The sequence below is a fragment of the Xenopus laevis genome, chromosome 3L, assembly GCF_017654675.1.
Source record: "Xenopus laevis strain J_2021 chromosome 3L, Xenopus_laevis_v10.1, whole genome shotgun sequence".
Classification (NCBI taxonomy): domain Eukaryota; kingdom Metazoa; phylum Chordata; class Amphibia; order Anura; family Pipidae; genus Xenopus; species Xenopus laevis.
The window spans coordinates 15,078,691-15,102,631 of record NC_054375.1 but is presented as its reverse complement, the minus strand read 5'-3'; the positions used below and the strand labels follow the sequence as shown (position 1 = coordinate 15,102,631).

Genomic DNA, 23,941 nt, shown 5'->3' with positions numbered 1-23,941 from the left:
ACCATTGTCCCCTATTTCCAGGACTGTTTATTTTCCGATGCAAGCTGTGATTTACAAGATATTTTGGATTTTATGACACATTTCTGTATGTACATCGCTTCCTTCACCATGGCTTTATATAACTTTATATTGCTTTATATAACTTTATGTAACTTTATATAACTTTGAGATGACATTAATATTGTATATGTATATCTCCTCTTACCATCCTACTCTTCCCCCTCCTTATTCCCTTTTCTCCCTTTTTTATTTCTGTAACCTCCCCTTTCCCCCCTCTTTGTTTTAAAAATAATTGAAAATAAAGAATATTTAAAAAAAAAAAGAGATGAAGAACCTCACACATCCCATTCGCGCCAAAACATGTTCATCGAGGCAGGCTTTTCAAGAGAAGAAATGTTTGGTGTTATTGCAAAATAGATATTCTCACTGAGAATAGATTGTGATCCTCCAGACCTAAAGCAATGGAGGAATCTTTCTCCAGACCATTGGTTGTACCTGTCTGATGATGGAGGAAAACACAAAATACAATGAAACGGGACTATGCCGTCAGGAGATTTTTTTTTGTATTTGAAAATGAAACTTATAGATAAACTATTTAAACATGGATGGGCAAAAACAGGTGTTTATTTATTTAACTTTTCTACTTCTTTTATAACTAGAGCATTTCCAGAATCATGAACATGATAAGCCACAAATCAAGAGGTTCTTTTGGTTGAAACAGTGGAACGTGAATTTGCTACGGATTCCGGAGATCATGAAGTATAATTATTATTTTTACTCTGACATAACTTACTTCCTACATCCCTCTTTCTTCTCTTTTAATACATGATATATATTTCTTAGGGGTTTAAGGAAGAGAGACATATTGGAAATCTGAATGACTATCATTTCTGATGGAAAAAGATATGTATATTTATTATCTACCCTTCCACTGACCTAACTTTTTCTTCTCTTTCTCTCTCTCTCTAGCAAAATTGTAATACACATTATATCTTTTAGGATTGAAAATGGAGACAGGCAGCACTGGAGAGTTGAAGAGATTATCAGATGTTTCAGACTTAGGACCGTGTTCATTAAACCATCATTATGACATCTACACCTGCAATCACCAGGATGTTTGAGGAAAAGAAAAACCATAATGGACAAATGTTAGTTTAGTCCTTAAACTTTCTCAACTTTATAATTTTCCGGACTTTAGTCTTCCCACCAAATTTCTACTCTTCCTTTAACCTAACTTCAATCTCTCTCTCAGCACAATTGTAAGAAATGTTATCTTTTTTAAGGTTTCAAGAAAGAAGCACAGACAGTAGTGAAGAGATGGAAAAGACAGAAAACATGGCCTAAATCTGCTTCTGAACCATTCATTAAACACTCGGTTTGATCCAGGGGAAACATCTGATAACCTGCAATGGGGTCAGGGAGGAATTCTTTTTCTCCCAGCATAAGTAACAACTGGCTGGGTTTTTGGATTCGCCTCCCTCTGGACCAGGGAATAAAACAAACTTGTCCTTATAGCGTGTTAATAAATGATTATTTTATTATACAGTTCTTGTGTCCTGTGTCATTTGAAATGAAATTAATACAACTGTATTATTTCTGAATCCCTGCTTCTTAACCTTAAAGGACAACTAAAGCTTAACCAAAGAAGTGGGTCAGAAATGTTTTGTTATGCTTTGGGCTTCTATACCAGCCCAAGGTGACATACCCCTTTAGCAAGGAAGATCTTTAACCCCAAAGATGCCCCAGTAGCTCCCAACAAGTTTTCTGCTGATTCACTGCACATGCTCTGTGATGCTATCATATACTATGCTGGAAGTCTAGTCCTCTTTCCATGAAAATTTGGTGCTGCTGACTAATGGGGGTAAATTTTTTTTTTACATTCAAGCAAATGAAAATAACCACTGATTGTAATCCAGTTTGAATAGCAATATCTCAGGACCTCATTTGCAATTGATCTGTAGGGGCCTCTGTATGCATGTACTGGAAATGCCTAGGTCCTGGCATTTTCCAGTACACAGGGGCCTACACACTCAAGCCCTGTTGGCTATGCCAGGGCAGCGAGAGGCTAAGCAACTCTCACTGCCCTGGCATTTCCACAAGCCAGAGGCCTTGTCCAGTACAGAGAGGCCTGTGGAAATGCTAGGGCAGTGAGAGTTTGCTAAAATGCCTGGCACCACTAAGGCTGTCCTCTGTGCCCTGGAAATATAAGGGCCTACTCAAGCCCTGAGAGGGTTAGCAAGGTTCTATTAAGATACTTGAAGGCAAATTAACATTTTATTTCCTGGTCCAAACAAACACCCCACTCCCCAATAAAAAAAACAAACCCTAAGCAAATATTGCTTATGTTTAAAGAAAATAAATCTGGACCAGTCATTAGGAATGCTACAGAAGCCAAAGTAGTCCATGGTTTTCCCACTTGACATATACAGCAGACCACATATCTCTTCAAACTCTATACTGCATATATGTGTATATATATATATCTCAGAAATGTGAATCAGATAGACATCTCTGTGTGTAGTTTACTTTTTTGAGCTTTGTAACTGCTCACTGCAAAAAGAAGCCAAAGTAGTCCATGGTTTTCCCATTTGACATATCCAGCAGACCACATATCCCCTCAAACTACTGATAGTAGTTGGAATATATATTTTTAGATATTCACATTTGTGTATGTGTTTACTTTTGGTAAATGCTCATTGTTGCAAGACAATTAGAAAAGAGAGCAGTTGTTCTGTGCTAAATTCAAGCTTCATGACATGGCAACTTCTGCTAGTAGGCTAGACCTTTGAAGTAGGCTAGTACTTTGAACACTCAATACCTGCATACCCATTAACAACTTTATATAACCATGACCATCATTACACCATATATTAACACCTTTTCACATTCGTCGATGATCAGTATGCAGGTATCAGGGGAATTAAGTGGGCCAAATCATAATCCATGTGCCTCCAGACAAAGGGATTTTTCTGCATATCTGCATACCTTAAAATACTTTATCTGAGAATGGCACCAATGGTAGATGTGTATTACATCTTTCATGCCAAGAAGTTAGAATTATATCATGAGTGTGTGTAGCCCAGGAGGGGGGGTACCCCCAGGGGGTAACTACCAGGGTTTATGCCCTAAAGAAGCACCTTTATTAGAGGTGTTTTCCTGATTATCGGAGGGGCCCCAAACTATATCTCAGGGGTCCAAATTGGAATTTGATACAGGAAAGAAGCAGGTGAGATGGGTTTTGCACTAAACCTGGCCAAAGGAATTACCATTTTACAAAAAGAAGAAGGAGATAGAGAAAGTAAAAAGAAAACTTGCTCAAGCTTAATAGTTTGGCAAGGACCAAAAAGAAGCAAGAAATTGAAGAGCTACAGGCAGAACTTGTGGAAATGGAGGAACTGAAACTGCCAAGCCAGGGCGTGGGTGCCATTAAGAAACGCTATTAAAATGCTGACCGGTTCAACCTAATGGAGAGAAGGAAAAATTAAAAGTATGTGGCCCTGAAGGGTCGGAGGTGCAGCCAAGTCCTCGTCCTTGGAGGATGAACCTCAAGCAGCCTTGAACCAGAAGGGAGAGTCAACATCGCAACTGATGTCATGTGGTACTCCAGGGTTGCTGAGGGAAATCCAGCAGGCAGAGTCCCCTGTCCAACTAAGGCTTTCCTCTGTGCCTACTGAAGCCCTGAGAGGGTTATATAGGTGCTTTGGAAATGCTTTGGCCTGGGGGCAGGCCTGTAAGAGATTATTCAAAACAACATGAGCACACAAAAATGTATAATTAAAGGAACATTTATTAAGATACTTGAAGGAAAAAAACAAACCCTAGGCAAATATTGTGTATGCTTAAAGAAAATAAATCTGGACCAGTCATTAGGAATGCTGCAGAAGCCATGGGTTTCCCATTTGACATATCCGGCAGACCACATATCTCCTCAAACTCTCCACTGCTGGCTTTGCTTCTGTCATGAGGAATGCTGCAGATGCCACAAAGTGTTCCTTGGTTTCCCTATCTGACATATCCAGCAGACCACCAATCTGTTTAACCTCTGCTGGATGTGCTCGAGAGACCAGCTGGCCTCCCTTTAACATAGCCATTTTTCTCCAAAAACTTGACAAAAAATTGCAGAGGATCATGACCCTTATAGTCCAGGTCCTCATAATCCACGACACTCAAGACCTTTTGAGTATTGCCCTCTTCTTCCCTTTTGCCTCCAACATCAGGAGTTCAATTTCCCTTCCTTCTGCATACTTTTTGCATGCTCTTCTTAGATGGACAGGCAAGCATTCCTGGGTCTTCAGGCAAAACTTGCAAGCAAGTGAATTGCGGTTCTTCTTAGTTTCCATTGTAACATTACTAGTCCAAAGAAAAATACATTTAGAAATTCTGAAAATATTTACATTTAATACAGCACAGACAGGTTAAACTCAAATATACTTATGTGATCAAACGTATTGGTCCAGCAGGGGCTTCTGTCTCCATCAGCTTCATCATTAACGGGGCCTGGATTTGTCTCCTTATCTGATTCAATGGGGCTATAATAAAAATAAACCAAAATTTAAATTGAAAAATTTAAACATATTAAGATGTAGACTTGTGTAATGTATACTTACAGGCCCAGCTCTAGCTCAGGTCCCTGTGTTTCCACCTGCATCTCCATCTGTTTCTTCATCTCTTGCTCCACCGGTGTCTCCACTTGCATTTCCACCTGAGTCTTCATGTGTTTCTCCACCTGTGTCTTCATCTGTGTCACCACCTCTTTCTCCACATATGCTTCCACCTCTGTGTCAACTGGTCTATATTAATAAAAATCAACAAAAATTCAGAAACTATTGAAAAAAAGGCACACATTCTACTGTACACTGATAAAGAGTAGATGCTCATATGCCAAGTATACTTACAGGCACAGCCCTGTAACAGGCCCCTGTTTCTCCAGTTCTGTCTCCACCTCTGTCTCCATGTTGGATGGACGGATGCGCTCTTTCATGGCATAGCTGTAATGTAACAAAACATTGATTGTTAAGAAGAAATAAAGAAGAAATAAAAATCTAAAATTAGACATACATGTTTACACACAGACATAGCAGGAGCAATACATACCTCAGAGACTTCTCTGGCTTCCCTTTAACATAACAGCCATTTTTCTCCAAAAACTTGACAAAAAATTGCAGCGGATCATGACCCTTATAGTCCAAATCCTCAGGTATCAGGGAATTAAATGTGCCAAATCATAATCCATGTGCCTCCAGAAAAAAGATTATATTGCATTTCTGCATACCTTATAGGGATGCACCGAATCCAGGATTCGGTTCGGGATTCAGCCTTTTTCAGCAGGATTCGGATTCAGCTGAATCCTTCTGCCCAGCCGAACCGAATCTGAATTTGCATATGCAAATTAGGGGTGGGGAGGGAAATTGCATGACTTTTGGTCAGAAAACAAGGAAGTAAAAAATGTTTTCCCCTTCCCACCCCTAATTTGCATATGCAAATTAGGGTTCGGATTCTGTTTGGTATTCGGCCGAATCTTTCAGGAAGGATTCGGGGGTTTGGCTGAATCCAAAATAGTGGATTTGGTGCATCTCTAATACCTTAAAACTATTTTATCTAAGAATGGCACCAACTGTAGACTTGTATTACACCTTACATGCCAAGAAGTTGGAATTGTTCTGAGTTTTGTATGAAATCTGAACTTTTTGAGTTTTTGTTTGGTAAATGATTATTTCAGTAATAAATACAGACTAAAAAGTAGTATATGGTTTATAAATGTTCATATATTAGGCTGTGTGTGTATTTTACTGTTTTGAATTTTAAGTCTGTGGGGCTGCTGCACACACTGAAAAGAGATAATGCCCTGTGCTAACAGAAGTATCACACAAATATCTACAAAAATGCTGTTGCACTCTAGGGACTTATGCAATAAAAGGCTTTATTAGAATCGTTTCGACCCTCAGTGGGATCTTTCTCAAGATTAAAAAACACTGGTCAAAATAACAAATATATAGACTCATAGGTATACTCCCCCCAGACAGGTGATAACAACAGGTCCAACATCAGGTCAATTAACCCCAAAATCCTTGTGCAGTTACAAGTAAATCCTGCCACCTAGTGGTAAAACACAAAAACAATAGCCAGAAATAAATGAATGAATTAGAAATATACAAAAGCATTTTTTTTTATAAACAAGTATTAACGTTCATCTAAAAAAGGCAGGGACGAGCAGTATTCATTTAAACCCTTTGGAAATAATGTATTTAACTTTTGTATCCAAAAGGTCTCCCTTTGTAATAGCATATGGCAATGATCACGACCACGACGAGGGTGAGGGATTGTTTCTATCCCCATAAAGCGAAAGGTGGGTGGACCATAACCTTTCTCCAAGTAATGTTTGTAAAGGGGGATATCAGTTTTTTTGTTTTCGAATGCAGCACGTAATGCTGACCGTGGCTGCCCTTGCATTTATGTAGCGAATTCTGAGTTCTACCCACATATTTCAACCTACAAGGGCAAATGATTATATAGATCCCATGTGTTGTAGTGCATGTTATTTTGTGTTTTATTGCTATCATTTTACCTGTGTGTGGGTGATGGAAATTTTTGTCTGTTAACATGTTTCTGCAGGTTTTACAGCCTGTGCATTTATAACAGTCATTCTTCAATGGGGCAAATAAAAATGGTGAAACATTGTAACACTCTACTGGATCTGTTGGCATCAAAATATCATTTATAGCCCCATATTGTTTTTTGTTTCAAGGTATTTGGACTATTATCGTTTGCCAGGATAGGCCTTTTTTTGCCTATAATGTTACGAATAATGGGGGAAACCAGTACTATAATGAGAGGTAATCCCCATCCTTTTAGGATCCTGGACATTATCGGGTTGTTTTAGTGACATGAGTCAAGGCCTTATTTTTTGCCTCAATCAATTTTTTTGAAGCTATAGCCCCTTTCTAGGAAACTATGTGTTTCTGTAAGCCGAGTCTCATAATTTATAGCATTAGAGTTATTGCGGATGGTTCAAAAAAATTTAGAAAAAGGAACACACTGTCCTTAATTGACGGAGGGCTATTCTGATGGAGAATTGTGTTCCTGTCCATTGGTTTACGGAACAGACTGTAGCTTAGGCCATCTTCGGCCAATGAAACCAACACATCCAAAAATTGTATATCTCATTTGGGCCAATTGAAAGGGTAAAGGGTATGGGAGTATTAAGGCTGTTTAGATCACCCACCATATTCTGTAGGGAATTTTGGTCACCCTGCCACACAAGGAAAATGTTGTCTATGTAGCGATGATACATTAGAATAGTACTTAGACATAATGTGTTTGTTTTCATACAATGACATATAGCAATTCACATAGGGGGGAGCCATGGCTGATCCCATGGCTGTGCCTTCTTTCTGCAAAAAATAACTTTTTTCAAAACGAAAATTGTTGTACTTTAAAGACAGCTGTAGAAGATCACAAAAAAATAATCCACCGGTGGACCATCATAATTGGCTGAATTCTCCAAAAAAACTGCCTGAATCCCTTCAGAATGGGGGATAATTGTATAAAGGCTGCTTACATCAAGTGTGGCTAGGATTACATTTATTTGACTAAATTTTATGTCTCCTATACATGACAAAATAATGTGATGTGTCCTTTAAATAATATGGTAATAATTGTACTGGGCTTTGTAGATAGAAATCAATAAAAATGAAAAGTAAAGTAAAATAAACTTTCTTGATGATACTATGGGGCACCCAGGTGGACTTGTAATGCTTTTATGGATTTTAGGGAGGCAATAAAAAAATCGGACAAATTGGAAAATTAGGTAACAAAAAATTGCGAGTTTCCCTTGAAATCCAGTTAGACTCCACAGCATGATTCAAAACCCCAGTCAGAATGTCTGTATGCTCATTCACAGGATCAGCACATAGTTTCTCATAAATTTTAGTGTCACTTAATTGTCTCAATTTCATTGTCTTGGTAATCCAAAAGGACAATGCCCCCTCCTTTGTCCGCAGGATGTATAATAATGCTGTGATCCTGTTTAAGGGTAGAAATGGCCATGTGTTCCTCTTTAGTTATGTAGCACACCCGTGAGTGTGCTCTAGAATTGTACTTATATTCTGGCAAACAACACTGAGATACAGTAACCAAGCAAGCAAGAATAGCAATGCAAAGAGGCACAACCCTATTCTATTTAACAGCTGAAGCTGTAAGAAAAGTGATTAGTTACTTAGAATAGTAGTAAATAATAATATAACAACAATAACAACTAAGAATAGCCCAGTGTAACCATGGTGTGCACACCTAAGTCCCTCCCGACAAGTTGCCAGCTGGATATAGTGTGTGTATCGGTGGGGGCCTCTTGTGATGAATACAATGCTGTCAGCCTTACTTATAATCCTTGCAGGTTGATGAGGTGACTATGTAATCCCTGAAATCATCTCAGTAATTTTGCTGGTTCACTGCAACTCTCTCAGCTGATGATTGTAATATAAAAAGGAGGCACATCTGAACACATGTAAAAACATCCAGCAACTTAGGGGCTCTCTGTCCGTAGAAACCACACAGTCTCACAGATAGAATAAGGGTGAATATTAATCTTCCAAACTGCCAGGGGTTAATGGTGACTCACAGTTTAACAGGAACTCTGCTTCTCCTCTCACTGGATTTTCCTCCTGATCAAAAATGGCTGGAAGGTCACAACCCAGGATCACACTGGCTACTGGGACCTTGTGCACTTTCCCTCCAGGGAATAACAGGAACCAACTTTCAGCAAAATGGCAGTGTCTTCCTCTGCAGATTAGTGACAGCTTCTTTTTCTGGCTAATCACTAATCCTGGCTGCAACACAACTGCCCCAGTCACTAAGTCTTCCAGCATAGCACAGTCCTCCTTGCTGGTTAATTCCCCCTCCCCTTCCGGTTCCTGGGCTGGGCTCCTATTGGCTGTCTCTGTGCACTTCCTGTAGCAAGGGCTTGTTGGAAATGTAGTTCTTAACCCCAAGCAACAGTTCTGCCTCCAGAAATATCAAACATTTGCAGTCTCTGTCTTATCACATCAGGGGAGCAATTTAGTGATCTATTGTCCATTAATACTGATTATAGTCCAGCATTATAATGTTCAATCTGCACACATAATAGGGTGCTACACTTTCCCCCCATCATAACTCTTGAGCCCCATCAAGATGAACATGGCATTAATATATTAACCACATAGGTACAGAATAGTACACCTAAAATACTTTATACGGTTGTTTCAATCTTAGGTTTCACATTGCAAACATGAGTCTTATATGGGGTGCCACCAGATTTTTCTCCAACGAATGGTTCATGGGCATAAACCAATCTGTGTGAGGTGAGAACGATCTTTTCAGTACTATTTCCTAGAGAATTGTAAGTCAGTTTTTGAGGAGGTCTAATAGTTCTGGGCTCCCTTGGATTGACTACTTGGGCCTCATTTAAGTCTCTTATATCTTGAACTTCATCTTGACAGTTGAGTCCAAACTGATCTATTGAAGAGGAATCAGTCTCTGTAGAATGCGTTACGCCATTTGAGTCACATTCAAGCTCTCTGAAGGCTGATTGAGAAGCACCTGAATTTACTATATGTAACTCTGGCATTCATAGGACAAACTCAGGTGCATTGGCATTTAAGTTCCTGTTGACTTCAGAGTTATCATGGAGAGTTCCTTCCTCTGCACCATCTGAGAAGAAGTAATCTAACCCCCAATCATCATCATCACTGTTATCTTCACAAAGCTGTTCAGATGTGGTATCATTCCTTGAGGGAGTCTGTCCTTGTAGCCTCTGAGATCTTCTCGGTTTAGTATTCATGTGTCTCTTTGCGGGTTGAGACCTTGTCTCCCGTGTGGCTTCCCTTAAAGGTAATTTCTGTGCCAGGTTTTTATAGGACTGTCCTTCCCTTCTGGGCGAAATTGGTATACTGGTAGATTTGGTAGTTAGGAGCAAATAATATATGGTTGTGATCCCCATCGATCAGGAGGCTTGTGTTTGCCTGGGATTCCCATATTCCTTAGAAGTACTCGATCACCTGGCTACAAATCATGATATTTCACTTTTTGTCATATCTGCTTTTGTTTTGCTTGCATTGGTTACTAGCCGCTGTCTCAGCTCTTTCATAGGCTTGCTAAAGGTTTTTCTTTAGCCTTTCTACACTTCTACAAGAGTGTTATCAGCTGTGACCCCAAATATTATGTCAATAGGTAGTCTTGCCTCGCGCCCAAACATTAGGAAGTAGGGTGAGTACCCAGTGGCATTCATTTCTCGTGCTTTTGTATACATGAACAACTGTGGCACTATAGTGACTCCAGTGACATTTCTTCTCTTTGGGCAAGGTGCCTAGCATGTCTAACAGGGTCCTTTTGAACCTTTCAGGCCAAGGGTCACCTTGTGGATGGTAGGGAGGGGTTCTTGACTTCTGAACTCCCAAGTATTGATAACAGCTCATGCACTAGCTTACTTTCAAAGTCTCTTCCCTGATCCGAATGGATTCTTCTAGGTAAGCCATAATTAACAAAGAAACGTTCCACGAGAACCTTTGCAACTGTAATGGCTCTTTGATCTTTGGTGGGAAAGGCCTGGGCATACCTGGTGTAATGGTCTGTTACCACCAAAAGATTGCTAATACCACCCTCATCTGGCTCAATGGATAGGAAGTCAATGCAAACTAGATCCATGGGCCCATGGCTTTCCATATGCAGAAGATGAGCAGCCCTTGTTGGCAAAGTTTTCCTCTGTATACATCTAAGGCATGTACGACAATAGTCTTCTACATCTTGTTTCACACATGGGCAATAGAAACGATCCCTTACAAGGCCTAGAGTTTTCTTATACCCCAGATGACCATGTTCATCATGCAGGCCCATAAGAACAGAGTCTCTGTGTTTCTGTGGTAGCATCAATTGCCATTTCTCAGTGTCTGCTATACTCGGAGCTCGTCTGTATACTAAACCACCTCGTATTTGCAGTCTGTTCCACTCTTTCAAAAGCAATCTGGCCAGAGGCTGAAGATCAGTTCTGAGTAAATCAGCTTGTTGTTTCCTGAAGGCCTCCATGGCCAGTTGACATAGGGGATCCTCTCTTTGATCTCTCTTGAGGTCTCCTTTGCTGAGAGTTGGGATGGTGGATGTCTCAACAGAAGTCACATTGCAATAAAGCCTCGCAATCCCGCTGGAAGTCATTCCAACCTTCACTGCGAAACATTCACTTGTTAGTCTAAAAGTCACCCCTTGACACATGCTTCTCACTCCAGGTGCTGTAATCTCAATCCATTCATCATCTGGATGCAGATTTTCATGAGGTTGTCTAGACAGCCCATCAGCATCCTTATTATTCTGACCTGGTCGGTTGTGCAAACTTAAACTTGTAGTGTGCTAGTGCGGCCAATCATCTTGGACTAGTGGCATCCAGCTTTGCAATGGTTAAAATATGTCAGTGGATTGTTTGCTGTCTGTACTTCGAATTCTGCTCTATATAAGTAATCGTGTATCTTATCCACCACTGCCCATTTTAGTGCAAGGAATTCAAGTTTATGAGCAGGGTAGTTCCTCTCAAGAGGGTGACAAGCTTCGACTGATGAAAGCTACTGGTCTAAGTTCCTCATTATACTCTTGGTATAGAACACCTCCAAGGCCCTCCCTGCTGGCATCTATATGCAACACATAAGGCTAAGATGTATCAGCATAGGCTAGCACAGGTGCATCAGTAAGGCAATACTTTAGCTGGTCAAAAGCTTGTTCACATTCTCAAGTCCATCTACCTTCTATGGACTCTATGGCCCATCCTTGGCCTCCGTACTTCTTGCCTTCATTCGATTCTTCTGTCTCAGAGCTGTTTTGAAGCAACTGATTCAACGGTTGAGCCACTTTTGAGAACCCCTTCACAAATCTCCTGTAATACCCACAGAAACCCAAAAAGGACCTCAGTTCAGTAATTGTTCTGGGTTTGGGCCATGATGAGACCGCTTCAATCTTGCTGGGGTCAGTGGCTATTCCTTCTGATGACACCACATGGCCCACATAGTTCACTGAGGGCTGACAGAATTGACACTTTTCTGGGGACAACTACAGGCCTTCCTTCTCAAGCCGACTGAATACCTTCAGCAGTCTCTGTTCATGCTCCTCTAAGGTCTTGCCAAAGACTATTAGGTCATCTAAGTATACCAGTACTTCCAAAAGGTGCATATCACCTACTGTTCCATGAGGCGTTGAAAGGTGGCAGGTGCTCCACAGAGGCCTTGGGGCATCCTATTAAATTCGTAGAAACCCAAAGGACATATGAATACTGTCTTCTCCTTGTCTTTTGGGTGCATAGGGATCTGATAGTATCCACTTCTCAGGTCCAATACACTGAACCACTTGCTCACAACCAAGCAGTTAAGGGCATCCTCAATCCTGGGAGTGGTATACTGGTCTGGAATGGTACACTGATTTAAAGTGCGACCATACACACACATCCAGATTGAACCATTCTTTTTACGTACCACTACTATTGGGGATGCATAAGGGCTTCACGATTCTTTAATGATTCCAGCAGCTTTTAGCTCTTCCAGGTGCCTGCGAAGATCTTCTAGGTCTCCTGGAGCAATGCGCTGTGTTCTTTCACAAAAAGGTCTATCTTTTCTGAGAAGGATTCTGTGCTGTGTGCTGGTAGCGCAGCCCATATCAACGTCACTTTTGGAGAATAAATCACGGTGCTCTTTCAAATGTTTCTGTCAAGGGGAATGAAAGGATTACTAAAATTGAAGACTTTGTCTTCATCTGTGGCTTCTGCTCTATCCCTCACCAAGCTACCCATACGCATAGGACTAGCTGAGTAGACTTTTCCTAAGAGTATATGTGAATGAATAACAACAGGTTCACTGGTAGTATTTTTCAGCCCAACAGTGACAGTGCCTTGGTTCTTCTTCAGACAATCAGTTGGAAAGGTTTCAGGAATCAGCTCTACTCCAGTAGGTAGATCTATCCCTTGCCCACCTTCAATCATCAAATTCGGTTCAGTATGTTACCAGCACATTTTTACCCTTGCTCTCATGCAGGTGATTTTTCCAGGTGGTACTAGGCATTCTTTCCTCTGAAGTGACCACAGATTTCCTATTCCATCTGAAGGTTCCTCCTTCTGGTAAGTTAGGGAAGTCAGTACTGGCTGTAGCAGTGGTTGTATGGAAGCTCTCGGTTTCCATTTCAACTGCAATTGAGGAGCCAACATTCGCTTCACCAAATCCGTGTTTGTGCCCACCACTAAAGAGTTCTGCAGGGCTCCTGGAGGTCTGGGACACACTACCACCACTGTCTCAAATATTTCTTTGGTCCCTGCCACAAGAGGAGAAAATTCTAATTTAATGTTGACTTAACCATCATAGGGGAATTTGGTTTCACTCAGACCCCATATTTCCAGGTGTTCCAACTTCTCCAGAGGTATGTGTAATAGGTACTTCTTATAAAAATCTCTGTACAGTAGTGTCACTTGAGCTCCTGTATCTAGGAGTGCCTCAGAGTAAACTCCTTCAATTTGCACAGGTATAATGAGAGGTGGGCCAACCAGGCTTTTTGGTGACCTTGGCTTTTGCAACAGTTTATCTTGGTCTGGTCCACCCTGTTGACAGTTAACTGTGATGTTGTTCTTTCAATTTCGTAGGTGTCCTTTTGCTGTGTCAGTATGCCATTTGAGTGGATTACTATCACATTTATATTTTTTTGGAATTTGATGGGGAGGTATTGGAGGCTGTGAAAGCGAGTCAATCTTTTTGTTTGGGTTGACTACCTCTCGCCTGTAGGTTTTCCTGGAGCTTTCTTTAGATGGGCACCCAGCTTGCACTTTGTAGTTTCCCTGTGCCTTTCTCTTTTCCTCATGCAGTAATTTTGATAATTTGTCAATTACCTTCCTTGGATTTGGTTCATTGCAACATCATATTCTATAATGGCCTGGCTCACCACACTTGTAACATATCTCTGTGTTTCCACTAGAGTGAGCTTGGGTATGAAGAGGCTTCTCAGTTTCTGCAGCTGCTGAACTGAGCATAGTGCCAGACACATCTGGAGTAGATACACGAGTCTTGGCTAATTGGGTTACTAGCTCAGTTAGCATGTCTAGTTGGGCCCTCAACTGGGTAACCTCTTGGCTTGATTCCATAGGGCATACAGTTTTGACTGCAACTTTTAGTCCAGATCCAGAGTTCACCATAGATCCCTTTTCCTCCAGTCTGGCCTCTTCCTCTCGGACTTCTTTAATCAGTTGATTGTAAATAAGACTTTCTTCCCCCTCCTTTCAGTCTCAACTTTAGCATGATGGGGTCAAGGGTTGGGCCCCCTGCCAAATCTGTTTCACTCTTACCTTGTCCACCAATTTGAGATCCAAACCCTTCTTTAGCAATATCTGGTGTAGGGTCTTATCTAGACGTCGAATGTAGTCCGATAGTTTCTCCCCAGGCTCCGGATTTGTGTGCTCAAATGGGTATAGTAGGTCAGCTGCTTTTTCAGTTCTGCCAAACACATCCTGCAAGGCTTCCAAATAGTCATAGGCAGTAAAGTTTTGTTTACTGAGCTTCCGCAGCTGCTCCCCTCAAACTCTCAGATATTCTTTGTTTCTTGTGGGCTTCAGGGATATCCTATTCATCCAGGACTTGCATAGTCTGTTCCATCCAGGAATCATAATCATCTTCCCCTGTAGGAACAGGCTGTGACCCAGAGAAGGAACGCAGCTTGCTATAGCCAAACCCATGATATGAAGCACTGCTCTTTTTGCATTTCTCTACAAGGATGCCTAGAGCAGTTATAATTCTGAACCTATAGTTGAAGATGCAGCTGAAGATAACCTAGTAGCAGTGGAAGTGGCATTGTGACCCTCCTTTCCAAACTCTACAGTAGGGGGCACATCCAAGCTTAGTAACTGGCAATCCCACTCCAATAATACATTAGTGGTATCAGTAACAGGGTCTCTTTTCATGCCTCTTATGAAGCAGTGGCTCTGGGGAATTACCTCATCCATTAGCCGATATATCTGTTTAGAAGTCATATCCTTTGTAGGAAGCAGAAGTGCCAGTCATTGATCTGGGTTGGCATTTACAGCTTCACACCACTGTGCAATAGCTTGAGGATCCATATTTAGCCCAGTGTAACCCTGGTGTGCACACCTAAGTCCCTCCTGACAAGTTGCCAGCTGGATATAGTGTGTGTATCGGTGGGGGCCTTTTGTGATGAATACAATGCTGTCAGCCTTACTTATAATCCTTGCAGGTTGATGAGGTGACCCCTGAAATTGCCTCAGTAACTTTGCTGGTTCACTGCAACTCTCTCAGCTGATGATTGTAATATAAAAAGGAGGCACATCTGAACACATGTGAAAACATCCAGCAACTTAGGGGCTCCACTGTCCGTAGAAACCACACAGTCTCACAGATAGAATAAGGCTGAATATTAATCTTCCAAACTGGCAGGGCAGGGGTTAATCGTGACTCACAGTTTAACAGGAACTCTGCTTCTCCTCTCACTGGATTTTCCTCCTGATCAAAAATGGCTGGAAGGCCACAACCCAGGATCACACTGGTTACTGGGACCTTGTGCACTTTCCCTCCAGAGAATAACAGGAACCAACTTTCAGCAAAACTGCAGTGTGTTCCTCTGCAGATTAGTGACGGCTTCTTTTTCTGGCTAATCACTAATCCTAGCTGCAACACAACTGCCCCAGTCACGAAGTCTTCCAGCACAGCACATTCCTCCTTGCTGGTTAATGCCCTCTCCCGGTTCCTGGGCTGGGCTCCTATTGGCTGTCTCCGTGCACTTCCTGTAGCAAGGGCTTGTTGGAAATGTAGTTCTTAACCCCAAGCAACAGTTCTGCCTCCAGAAATATCAAACGTTTGCAGTTTGCTCTGTCTTATCACATCAGGGGAGCAATTTAGTAATCCATTGTCCATTAATACTGATTATAGTCCAGCATTATAATGTTCAAACAATCTGCATACAAGTCTCGCTCCCCAAGCGATCAATCTGGCAACCTGCTCCCGGGCGGGGAGGATCCTCTGCCTGCTGACCCCCTGATGCACCCAGGGTCTGGTCCACTGTGCCGGCCGGCCGCCCCCCCGGGGGCGATGACGGGCCACCATCCCGCCCGTACCCCGACTTCGGCTCCTTTCCCTGACCCAGCTGAGCACCTTGTTTTGACCACCTTTCACCGAGCAGAGATAGAGTAGGCTGCGTACCCTCCCGCCATGCCCCCATCCCGGAGAACGAGCGTGAGTGGCCGAGGGCCATGCCGCTCCCCCGCACCAGCCACCGCCGGACCCAGAGGGGCTACCTGGTTGATCCTGCTAGTAGCATATGCTTGTCTCAAAGATTAAGCAATGCACAGCCAGTACAGAAACTGCAAATGGCTGATTAAATTAGCTATGGTTCCTTTGATTGGTCCATCTGTTACTTGGATAACTGTAGTAATTCTAGAGCTAAGCAGAGGGTAGTGCTGGCACGCAGTTGATAATTGCTGAGAAGGAAAAGTGTGCCAGTGGTGAAAAAGAGGGGGTTGTGGATGTGAGAGCGTAAAGACGCCTCAAGAGAGTGTGTGGGGGGTCCCTTGGATGCAGCTGTATTGACAGAGGGGAATTCTATAAAGAAAATGTGGATGGTGTGAAAATTTTGCCTAGGAGGGAAGTAGGTTCTGTATCTAGGGATAAAGCACAGTTTTTAGACTATGCTGGGGCTGTAATAGGGAATGGTGGGCATGGGAATCATGTGGAGGGTCAAGATGTAGGGGCGGGTGTGCGCCCGGGGGCTTCCGCAGCAGATTATGGTGGTCGTGTGGGTCAGGGTGGTCCCCAGAGAAGAAGCAGAGTGTATCCAGTTGACCCTGGCAGGCACAGGAATGCGGTACAACTTAACTGGGTAGGGGAAGGCTTGCCTCCTGATACAAGGGTAGTCATGGATAAAGTACTGGAAATGGGTTTTACAGCCGAGGATCTTAACTGCTCTGCCCACAATAGTGTATTCAGAGATTACTCCATAAATTGTTAGTCCACAGGAGTTGGATAAATTTTGGCTCTTTTAAAGGGTTTGAGGCAGTGACAGTGTCTAGACCCTCGGTGGTTAAGGTCAACATAATCTTAGAAAATGAATCCATCCCTCCCTCAGACCTCAAAGGTTTGGCTAATGAGATATGGGAAAGTGGTAGAAGATCTTGAAAAAGACATAGGGTATAAGGGTGTGTAGACTGGAGGTGGTAGGACACGTAACTCAGCATATCCCCAATTCCACGTACATTGGCAGAGATTTGATCTGTTGTTCTTACCCAGGCCAGCCGAGGGAGTGCTGGAAATGCGGGTCAACCAGACACATAAGCATTAGTTGTGATCTGCTTAAAGGACCAGTAACATCAAAAAAAAAATGTTTAAAAATTCGTTAAAATATTCGAAAAATAAACACCAAGACAAATTAAAACTTTCAAAAAGCAAAGCCTTTATTAAGAAATAACTTACAGAAAATCCACTTCCTGTCCTCTTCAGAAACAGCGAAAAGGCGACCATCCACACTGCGGCAATCGATTTCTCCTTCCTGGCTATTCACTGACAGGCATCCTCCTCCCAGCATCCAGCAGCAGCTGTGTCTCTCCTTCCCCGTGGATCGGCTTCCCTCCTTCCTCTCTGTCTTCCCTCCTCCCCTACTCAGAGAGAGAGATGCGGCAAAGACAGCAGCAGCAGCCGTGGGGGCACAGAGTGGGTAGTAATTTAGGAGTCTGTGTGAGTGGAGGCAGGGGACGGAGCTCTAAGAAGCAGACAGTGCAGTGTAAAATACTTGTCTGTTCATTGTATTATGCCAATGCTTTAATTGCTAAATATCAGACTGCAACACAGGAGAGACACAGCTGCTGCTGGACGCCGGGAGGAGGATGCCTGTCAGTGAATAGCCAGGAAGGAGAAATCGATTGCTGCACTGTGGATGGTCGACTTTTCTGAAGAGGACAGGAAGTGGATTTTCTGTATGTTATTTCTTAATAAAGGCTTTGCTTTCTAAAACTTTCATTTGTCTTGTTGTTTATCTTTCGTTGTGCACTAACGAATTTTTAAACATTTTTTTTGATGTTACTGGTCCTTTAAGTGTGCCATGTGCCTTGATGTAGGCCATGTGGCGAAGACTTGTCCCAAGAGTATACGTTGTAATTTGTGCAGAGAGCTTGGCCATGCTTACGGCTCTTGTCCCTCATCTTGGCACAAGATAGATGAGGAGTTTCGTGCTCAAGGGGATGAAGCTCAGGTGGAGGAAGTTGTTTTATCAGCGGAGGTAGTTGAGGAGACACAGTTGTCTATGGAGTCAGGCTCTAAGGCAGATGAGTAAGATCTAGAGCTGGCCTTTGTCTCCCCTGTACCCCTTCTTTCTCCCCTGCTTTGTTCTTTTTCAGGCCAAGACCATATTGGGGTGCCTCAGAGAGGAAGAGGAGGGGGATGTCAGAGAGGGAGGCCTACACCTCTGTGGAAAAGAGGGTCTCAGGATCAGGATCCTCTCAGCCTGACACAAGCAGGATAAAGAAAAAGGTTGTAGGTAAGCCCGGCTCCTTTCCAGCGACAGGTGATTTGTCTAGCAAAGAGAGACTTAGGAGAGTGGAAAGGAGTGTGAAGACTACCCTTGGGGAGTGGGTCAAGGTGGGAAAGAAAGGGAGTCTGGACCCTTCGAGAGGTAGTGAGGTCTGTAGGAGAAGGGATGAGGCTTTGTCAGTTAATACCTCAAATAGATATGGGCCTTTGTCATGGGGCAGAGGGTAGCGTTAGAGGGGGAGAATCAGGACGAAACCCGAGAGGAGTTAAGGCGTATGTGTGAGGATGCCTGGTTCCTCGGATTCGGATTTTGAGGATATTGGCCTAGAGGTGGCGGAGTGCATGACTTCTGGCATGTCCGCTGAAAGGGAATGCTCAGAGGATGACAGGAGGATAAAGAGGAGGGCTGAAGCTGCTACATCTTAAACACCCTATAAATGGCTGTACCCCCTCCAATTAGCCTCGCGACCATTAATGTTGCGAGTGTGAAGTCTGTAAGTGCTAGGAATGCGGCCATATTTTTTCTCTCCGGTGTTGAGGCAGATGTTTTATTTTTGCAAGAGACCAGATTGTGCCATCTGCCAAGCTCCATCAAGCGAAAAAACAATGGACCTATGGGCCCTCTTTTTGGTCTCTTGCAGCCGAGCATTATAGTGGAGTGGTGGTCCTTTTTAAGACCAATAAGAGAGCAGGGGAGATCTATGGTCTTAGACGTCCTGTTGAATGGGCAAAATCTTCGCCTCATAAATGTGTATGGTCCACAGACCAAAGGGGCGAGGAAAGAGCTCTAACAGGATTAAGCCCTTTCTTTTTACAGCCCAGCCGGTTATTTTTGGCGGTGATTTCAATACCGTGACTAGGAGATAATGGCAAAACTCGCACACCCAGGCCTTAAAAGCTCCGCCAGGTGCTCAATTGCTTGGAAGGATCGGCACCCTCCTCAATCAACAAAAGAAAAAAGCAATGGCACTCACAGCATATTCAAGCAGGATAAACCTTGCGTATGTTTATTTGCACTACCGTGACTAGGCCCATGGATAGGGGAGGAATAGCCGGCCGGTTGGGTTACGATAGTATCTCCCTGAATAGTATTGTTAAGGAAGCAGGGTTGGAGGATGTGCACATTCGACATGGACCCAACCACACTGGTTTCACCTTTTTTAGGGATAGTTGTAGAAGCAGAATAGATAGTTTTGTTAAAGAGGGCTCTGTGGTGTCACCTCCTGAGGTGATTCCGGTAGAGTTCTCGGATCACTGTATGGTGAGGGTGTTTCTAAGTGTCTCTCAGGTGGCTCAGAGGGGTAAAGGGCTTTGGCGCTCCTAGGGAAGGAATCTGTCAAGCAATCCTTTTTGTCAAATACAAGAGTCCTCTGCACTCAACCCATTATCAATATATTTAAGACAGCGACATTTTGTGCATACTGCAGTATGCACAAAATGTCGCTGTCTTAAATATATTGATCAGTGGCGTAACTTGGGATGCCAGGGCCCCCCTGCAAAGAAATTTCAGGGCCCCCTTCTGTACAAAATAGTGGGAGATATGCTGACTGAACAGTGAGGAATAACAGTTGTGTTTTAGTGATTGTATTTGCCCATGGAAACAAAAAACTTTTCACATAGCAGCAATGCGATTTCTCCTACCTCAGCTCTGTGTAAAAGCTCTTGCCTTAGCTCCCTGAAACTTCTTTAAACTGCATCCGGTAAGAGCACACACTTCTAATACAGCCAGTGCTTGAACTGGGATCAAAAAAAGTGGAGGGCTGGTACGCTCGGCACACATAGCGCCCACTATTATACTAAGGCTTGCCCACCAATACTTTCTAGTTTCAAACACTTTAAGCCAAAACCATTTTGCTATTTCCATGTTTATTAAAGGAGAGCTAAACCCTAGGTATAGGACCTGTTACCCAAAATGCTCAGGGGCTGGGGTATGCCCGATAAGGGGTCTTTCCATAATCTGGAACTGCATACCCCAGTCTGCTAAAAATCATTTGAACATTTAGTAAACCCAATAGTTTTGTTTTCCCACCAATAAAAATTAGTTATATCTTAGTTGGGATGAAGTACAATATTCTGTTTTGTTATAACAGAGAAAAAAACAAATGTTTTGAAATTTTGGATTATTTAATTAAAATTAAGTTTAACTCTTTCATATCACATGATTTTCTTTTATTATATGGCTTCCCCCATGGACCTTGTACAGGTATGGGACCCATTTATCCAGACTGCTTGGGACCTGGGGTTTTCTAGATAAGTGATCTTTCTGTAATTTGGGTCTTCATGCCTTAAATCTACTAGAAATTCATTTAAACATTACATAAACACAATAGGCTTTTTTTTCTTCCAATAAGTATTCATTATATCTAAGTTTGGATCAAGTACAAGCTACTGTTTTATTATTACACAGAAAAAGGAAATTATTTTTAAAAACTTGGATTATTTCTATAAAATGGAGTCAATGGGAGACAGTCATTCTGTAATTTGGAACTCTAAATAACCGGTTTCCAGATAATGGATCCCATACCTGTATATACATGTTTTTTAAGAAACTCATTTCACACACTTTTTTTTTTTTTTTTGAGAAAAAATATGAATTCTGGTGGAAATCAACAAAAACACTGGTGGAAATCAACAAAAACACAAGTAGCATAGAAGCAAGCACAAGCTCCTCTCCTTCTGGAGCTGCCAGCTCCCCCCTCCCTCTCAGAAACTAAAGGTAGACTGGACTCCTTGACTGTGACTTACTTCCCTGCTGCTGCACATTCATTTCTGTGTGATCACTGAGACACTTGTTAGATAAGCAGGATCAAGCTGCAGCAGCACATTCACTTCTCACGTGTCTCAGTGATCACATAGAAATGAATGTGCAGCAGCAGGGAAGTAAGTCACAGTCAAGGAGTCCAGTCCACCTTTAGTTTCTGAGAGGGAGGGGGAGTGACAGAAGTTTAGTGTGTACGTAACGGAGAGAGAACAGAGCTTTAAAAACTCACGGAGGCTGGCTGCTGCAGTGGGAATGGGGAGGCGGGTTGGCGTGCCTGTGCTGTGGCATCATTGTAAGGAGAGGTCGAATCCCAGTCGGCAGCAGTATTCTCAAGTGCAGCAGGCGCACTTGTGACGTGCTGCTGCGACGTTCTGCTCCTCTTCCGGCTCCCTCTCTGGCACTGCAGCAGACTTCCTGTTCACCGTTGGCCACTTCCACCGACTGGGGAGGGGGGTGGTGCGAAATGCTGCAGCCTAGTTTGGACACCCCTGCCCTAAATGATCCTGGCTGGTTGCACATACTGAGGAAGCAGGCCCCTACCGGGCCCCCTGTACCTCCGGGCCCCCCTGCGACTGCGGGGTCTGCTTCCTCGGTAGTTACGCCACTGATATTGATAATGGGTTGAGTGCAGAGGACTCTTGTATTCGACTATATGTATTTTGTGGTCACAGCCTCATTGCACCCCCGCCTAATGGTTTTAAAAAATAGTGGTGAGCACAACTTTCCCTTGTTATAGTTATACAGGAGCAGTGACCAGCTCCATGTTGTAGCTCCCACCCTTCCCAGCTATAGTCAGGTGATCCCACTGGTGTCTAATAAAAGGGCAGCCAAGTATGGAGGTTTACTTTGAAAGCAGCAAGTAAGTTGCAGGTAAAACCTAGTCCCTTTGTAAAATGTATAATGTAGCAATAGAATTCTTAATGAATCAGATAAAATTGGACTGGCCAGATATGGGATGACTTTGACGTAGTTGGCCAGCTTAAATATATTGCAATATATGGACAAACAATCCCTGTTTTGTTTAAAGGGTAAGGCATTTTTTAGTAGCAGTATGCACAAAATGTCGCTGTCTTAAATATATTGATAATGGGTTGAGTGCAGAGGACTCTTGTATTTGACTATATGTATTTTGTGGTCACAGCCTCATTGCACCCCCGCCTAATGGTTTTAAAAAAATAGTGGTGAGCACAACTTTCCCTTGTTTGTTAAAGCAATCCTTTTTGGACTTCTTTCAAGCCCAGGAGTCTTTAGTGGGATTTTGCAACACTAGAGCTGAGTGGTGGGAGATGGTCAAAAAGAGGGCAGTAAAACTCTTTTGAGGCCTAGCGAATAAGATTCAGATTGATAAAGAACGTGTCTATCAGTCTCTGAGAAGAAAATTGGACAGACTAGTATCTGATGGAGGCCCAGGTGGGGAGGTTGCCAAAGATCGGGCCTTGATGAGAGAATATCAGTATGACAGATTGTCTTCCTTGGTTCAGGAAAGGGACTACGGGAAATACCACTCGCCCGACCCTTTTCAGAATTGCCAGGAGGCTTCTGCGTACAGGCCTGTACATGGCCTGCGAAATAAGGATGGGGTGCTGGTGACTTCGGCCACTGGCATCCTCGGAATTGTTAAAGATTATTATACTGTTCTCTTAAAGGGGCAAGAACTTTCCGGATACAAAATGTCTTTTCTAGATGGAACCCCAGGAATTGGAGATGTGAGCGGTACCCTTGATGAGCTGGACAGTGAGATAATGGTGGATGAGGTCAGGAAGGCTGTTGATAGTCTAAATTTAAAGAAGACCCCAGGGCCTAAAGGCTTAACAGCTGAATTTTATAAGGAGTTTGTAGACCTCTTGGCTCCTCATCTCGTAGAGGTATTCAATAGTTCCCTGGGCAAGGGTTTACTCCCTCCCTTAGGAGATGCTCCGCCCTAATCCTGTTGTCCAAGGGCCTGGATCAGACTAAGGTTGAGAACTGGCGCCCCATAGCCCTTCTCAATACAGATAGGAAGATTTTGGCAAAGGTCATGTTAATCGTCATTTTTCCTTTTCAGAGAGGCTACTGTCCCCCTCGCAGCATTGCACGGTTGAAGGCCGAAGCTGTTTTTCAGCTGTCCTTGGCATCCGGGAGGTCTTAGAGCGGTGTAAGGCTTGCGAATGGGGTAAGTATTTGCTGACATTGGATCAATCTAAGGCCTTTGATAGGGTCAACCACAAGTATCTCTGGTTGCTCCTTGAGAAGTACGGCCTCCCGGGTAAATTTGTAAATTGGCTTAAGATCTTATACAAGGGGGCCGTAAGCTTCCCTCTTGTGAATGGTTGGTCTGGGCAGTCTTTTGGAGTCTTGTCGGGGGTGAGGCAGGGGTGCCCATTAAGTCCTCTGCTATACGCGTTTGCTATTGACCCCCTCTTGAGGAGGTTGGATGGTGGCGTGTTGGCGGGGGTACCCTTGTCTCCTGGCAGGGCTCTAAAGATTGCTGCCTACGCTGATGATGTCACGGTAATCGTCTCCTGTGAGAGGGAAGCCGAGACCGTGGCGGATGCGTTAGAAGACTATTCAAGGGCCTCAGGGTCTTTGATTAACAGGAACAAATGTGAAGTTTTTTGGTTGGGGAAGGGGGACCCTGCCTTTGTCCTCCCGGATGTTTTCCCCAAGGCCCAGTCCCAAATTA

General features: G+C 43.1%; 1 protein-coding gene across 1 annotated transcript; it reads right to left on the bottom strand.

The window, feature by feature from the left end:
• Nucleotides 1-3,769: 3,769 nt before the first annotated feature.
• Nucleotides 3,770-21,873, bottom strand: LOC121401383. Its single transcript, XM_041585971.1, has 5 exons — nucleotides 21,509-21,873; nucleotides 4,896-4,988; nucleotides 4,608-4,790; nucleotides 4,432-4,529; nucleotides 3,770-4,350 (listed from the first exon to the last, which is right to left on the bottom strand). The coding sequence occupies exons 1-5, from the start codon at nucleotides 21,796-21,798 to the stop codon at nucleotides 4,292-4,294; spliced, it is 723 nt and encodes a 240-aa protein (XP_041441905.1). The 5' UTR covers nucleotides 21,799-21,873; the 3' UTR covers nucleotides 3,770-4,291.
• Between the last annotated feature and the right edge of the window lie 2,068 nt (nucleotides 21,874-23,941).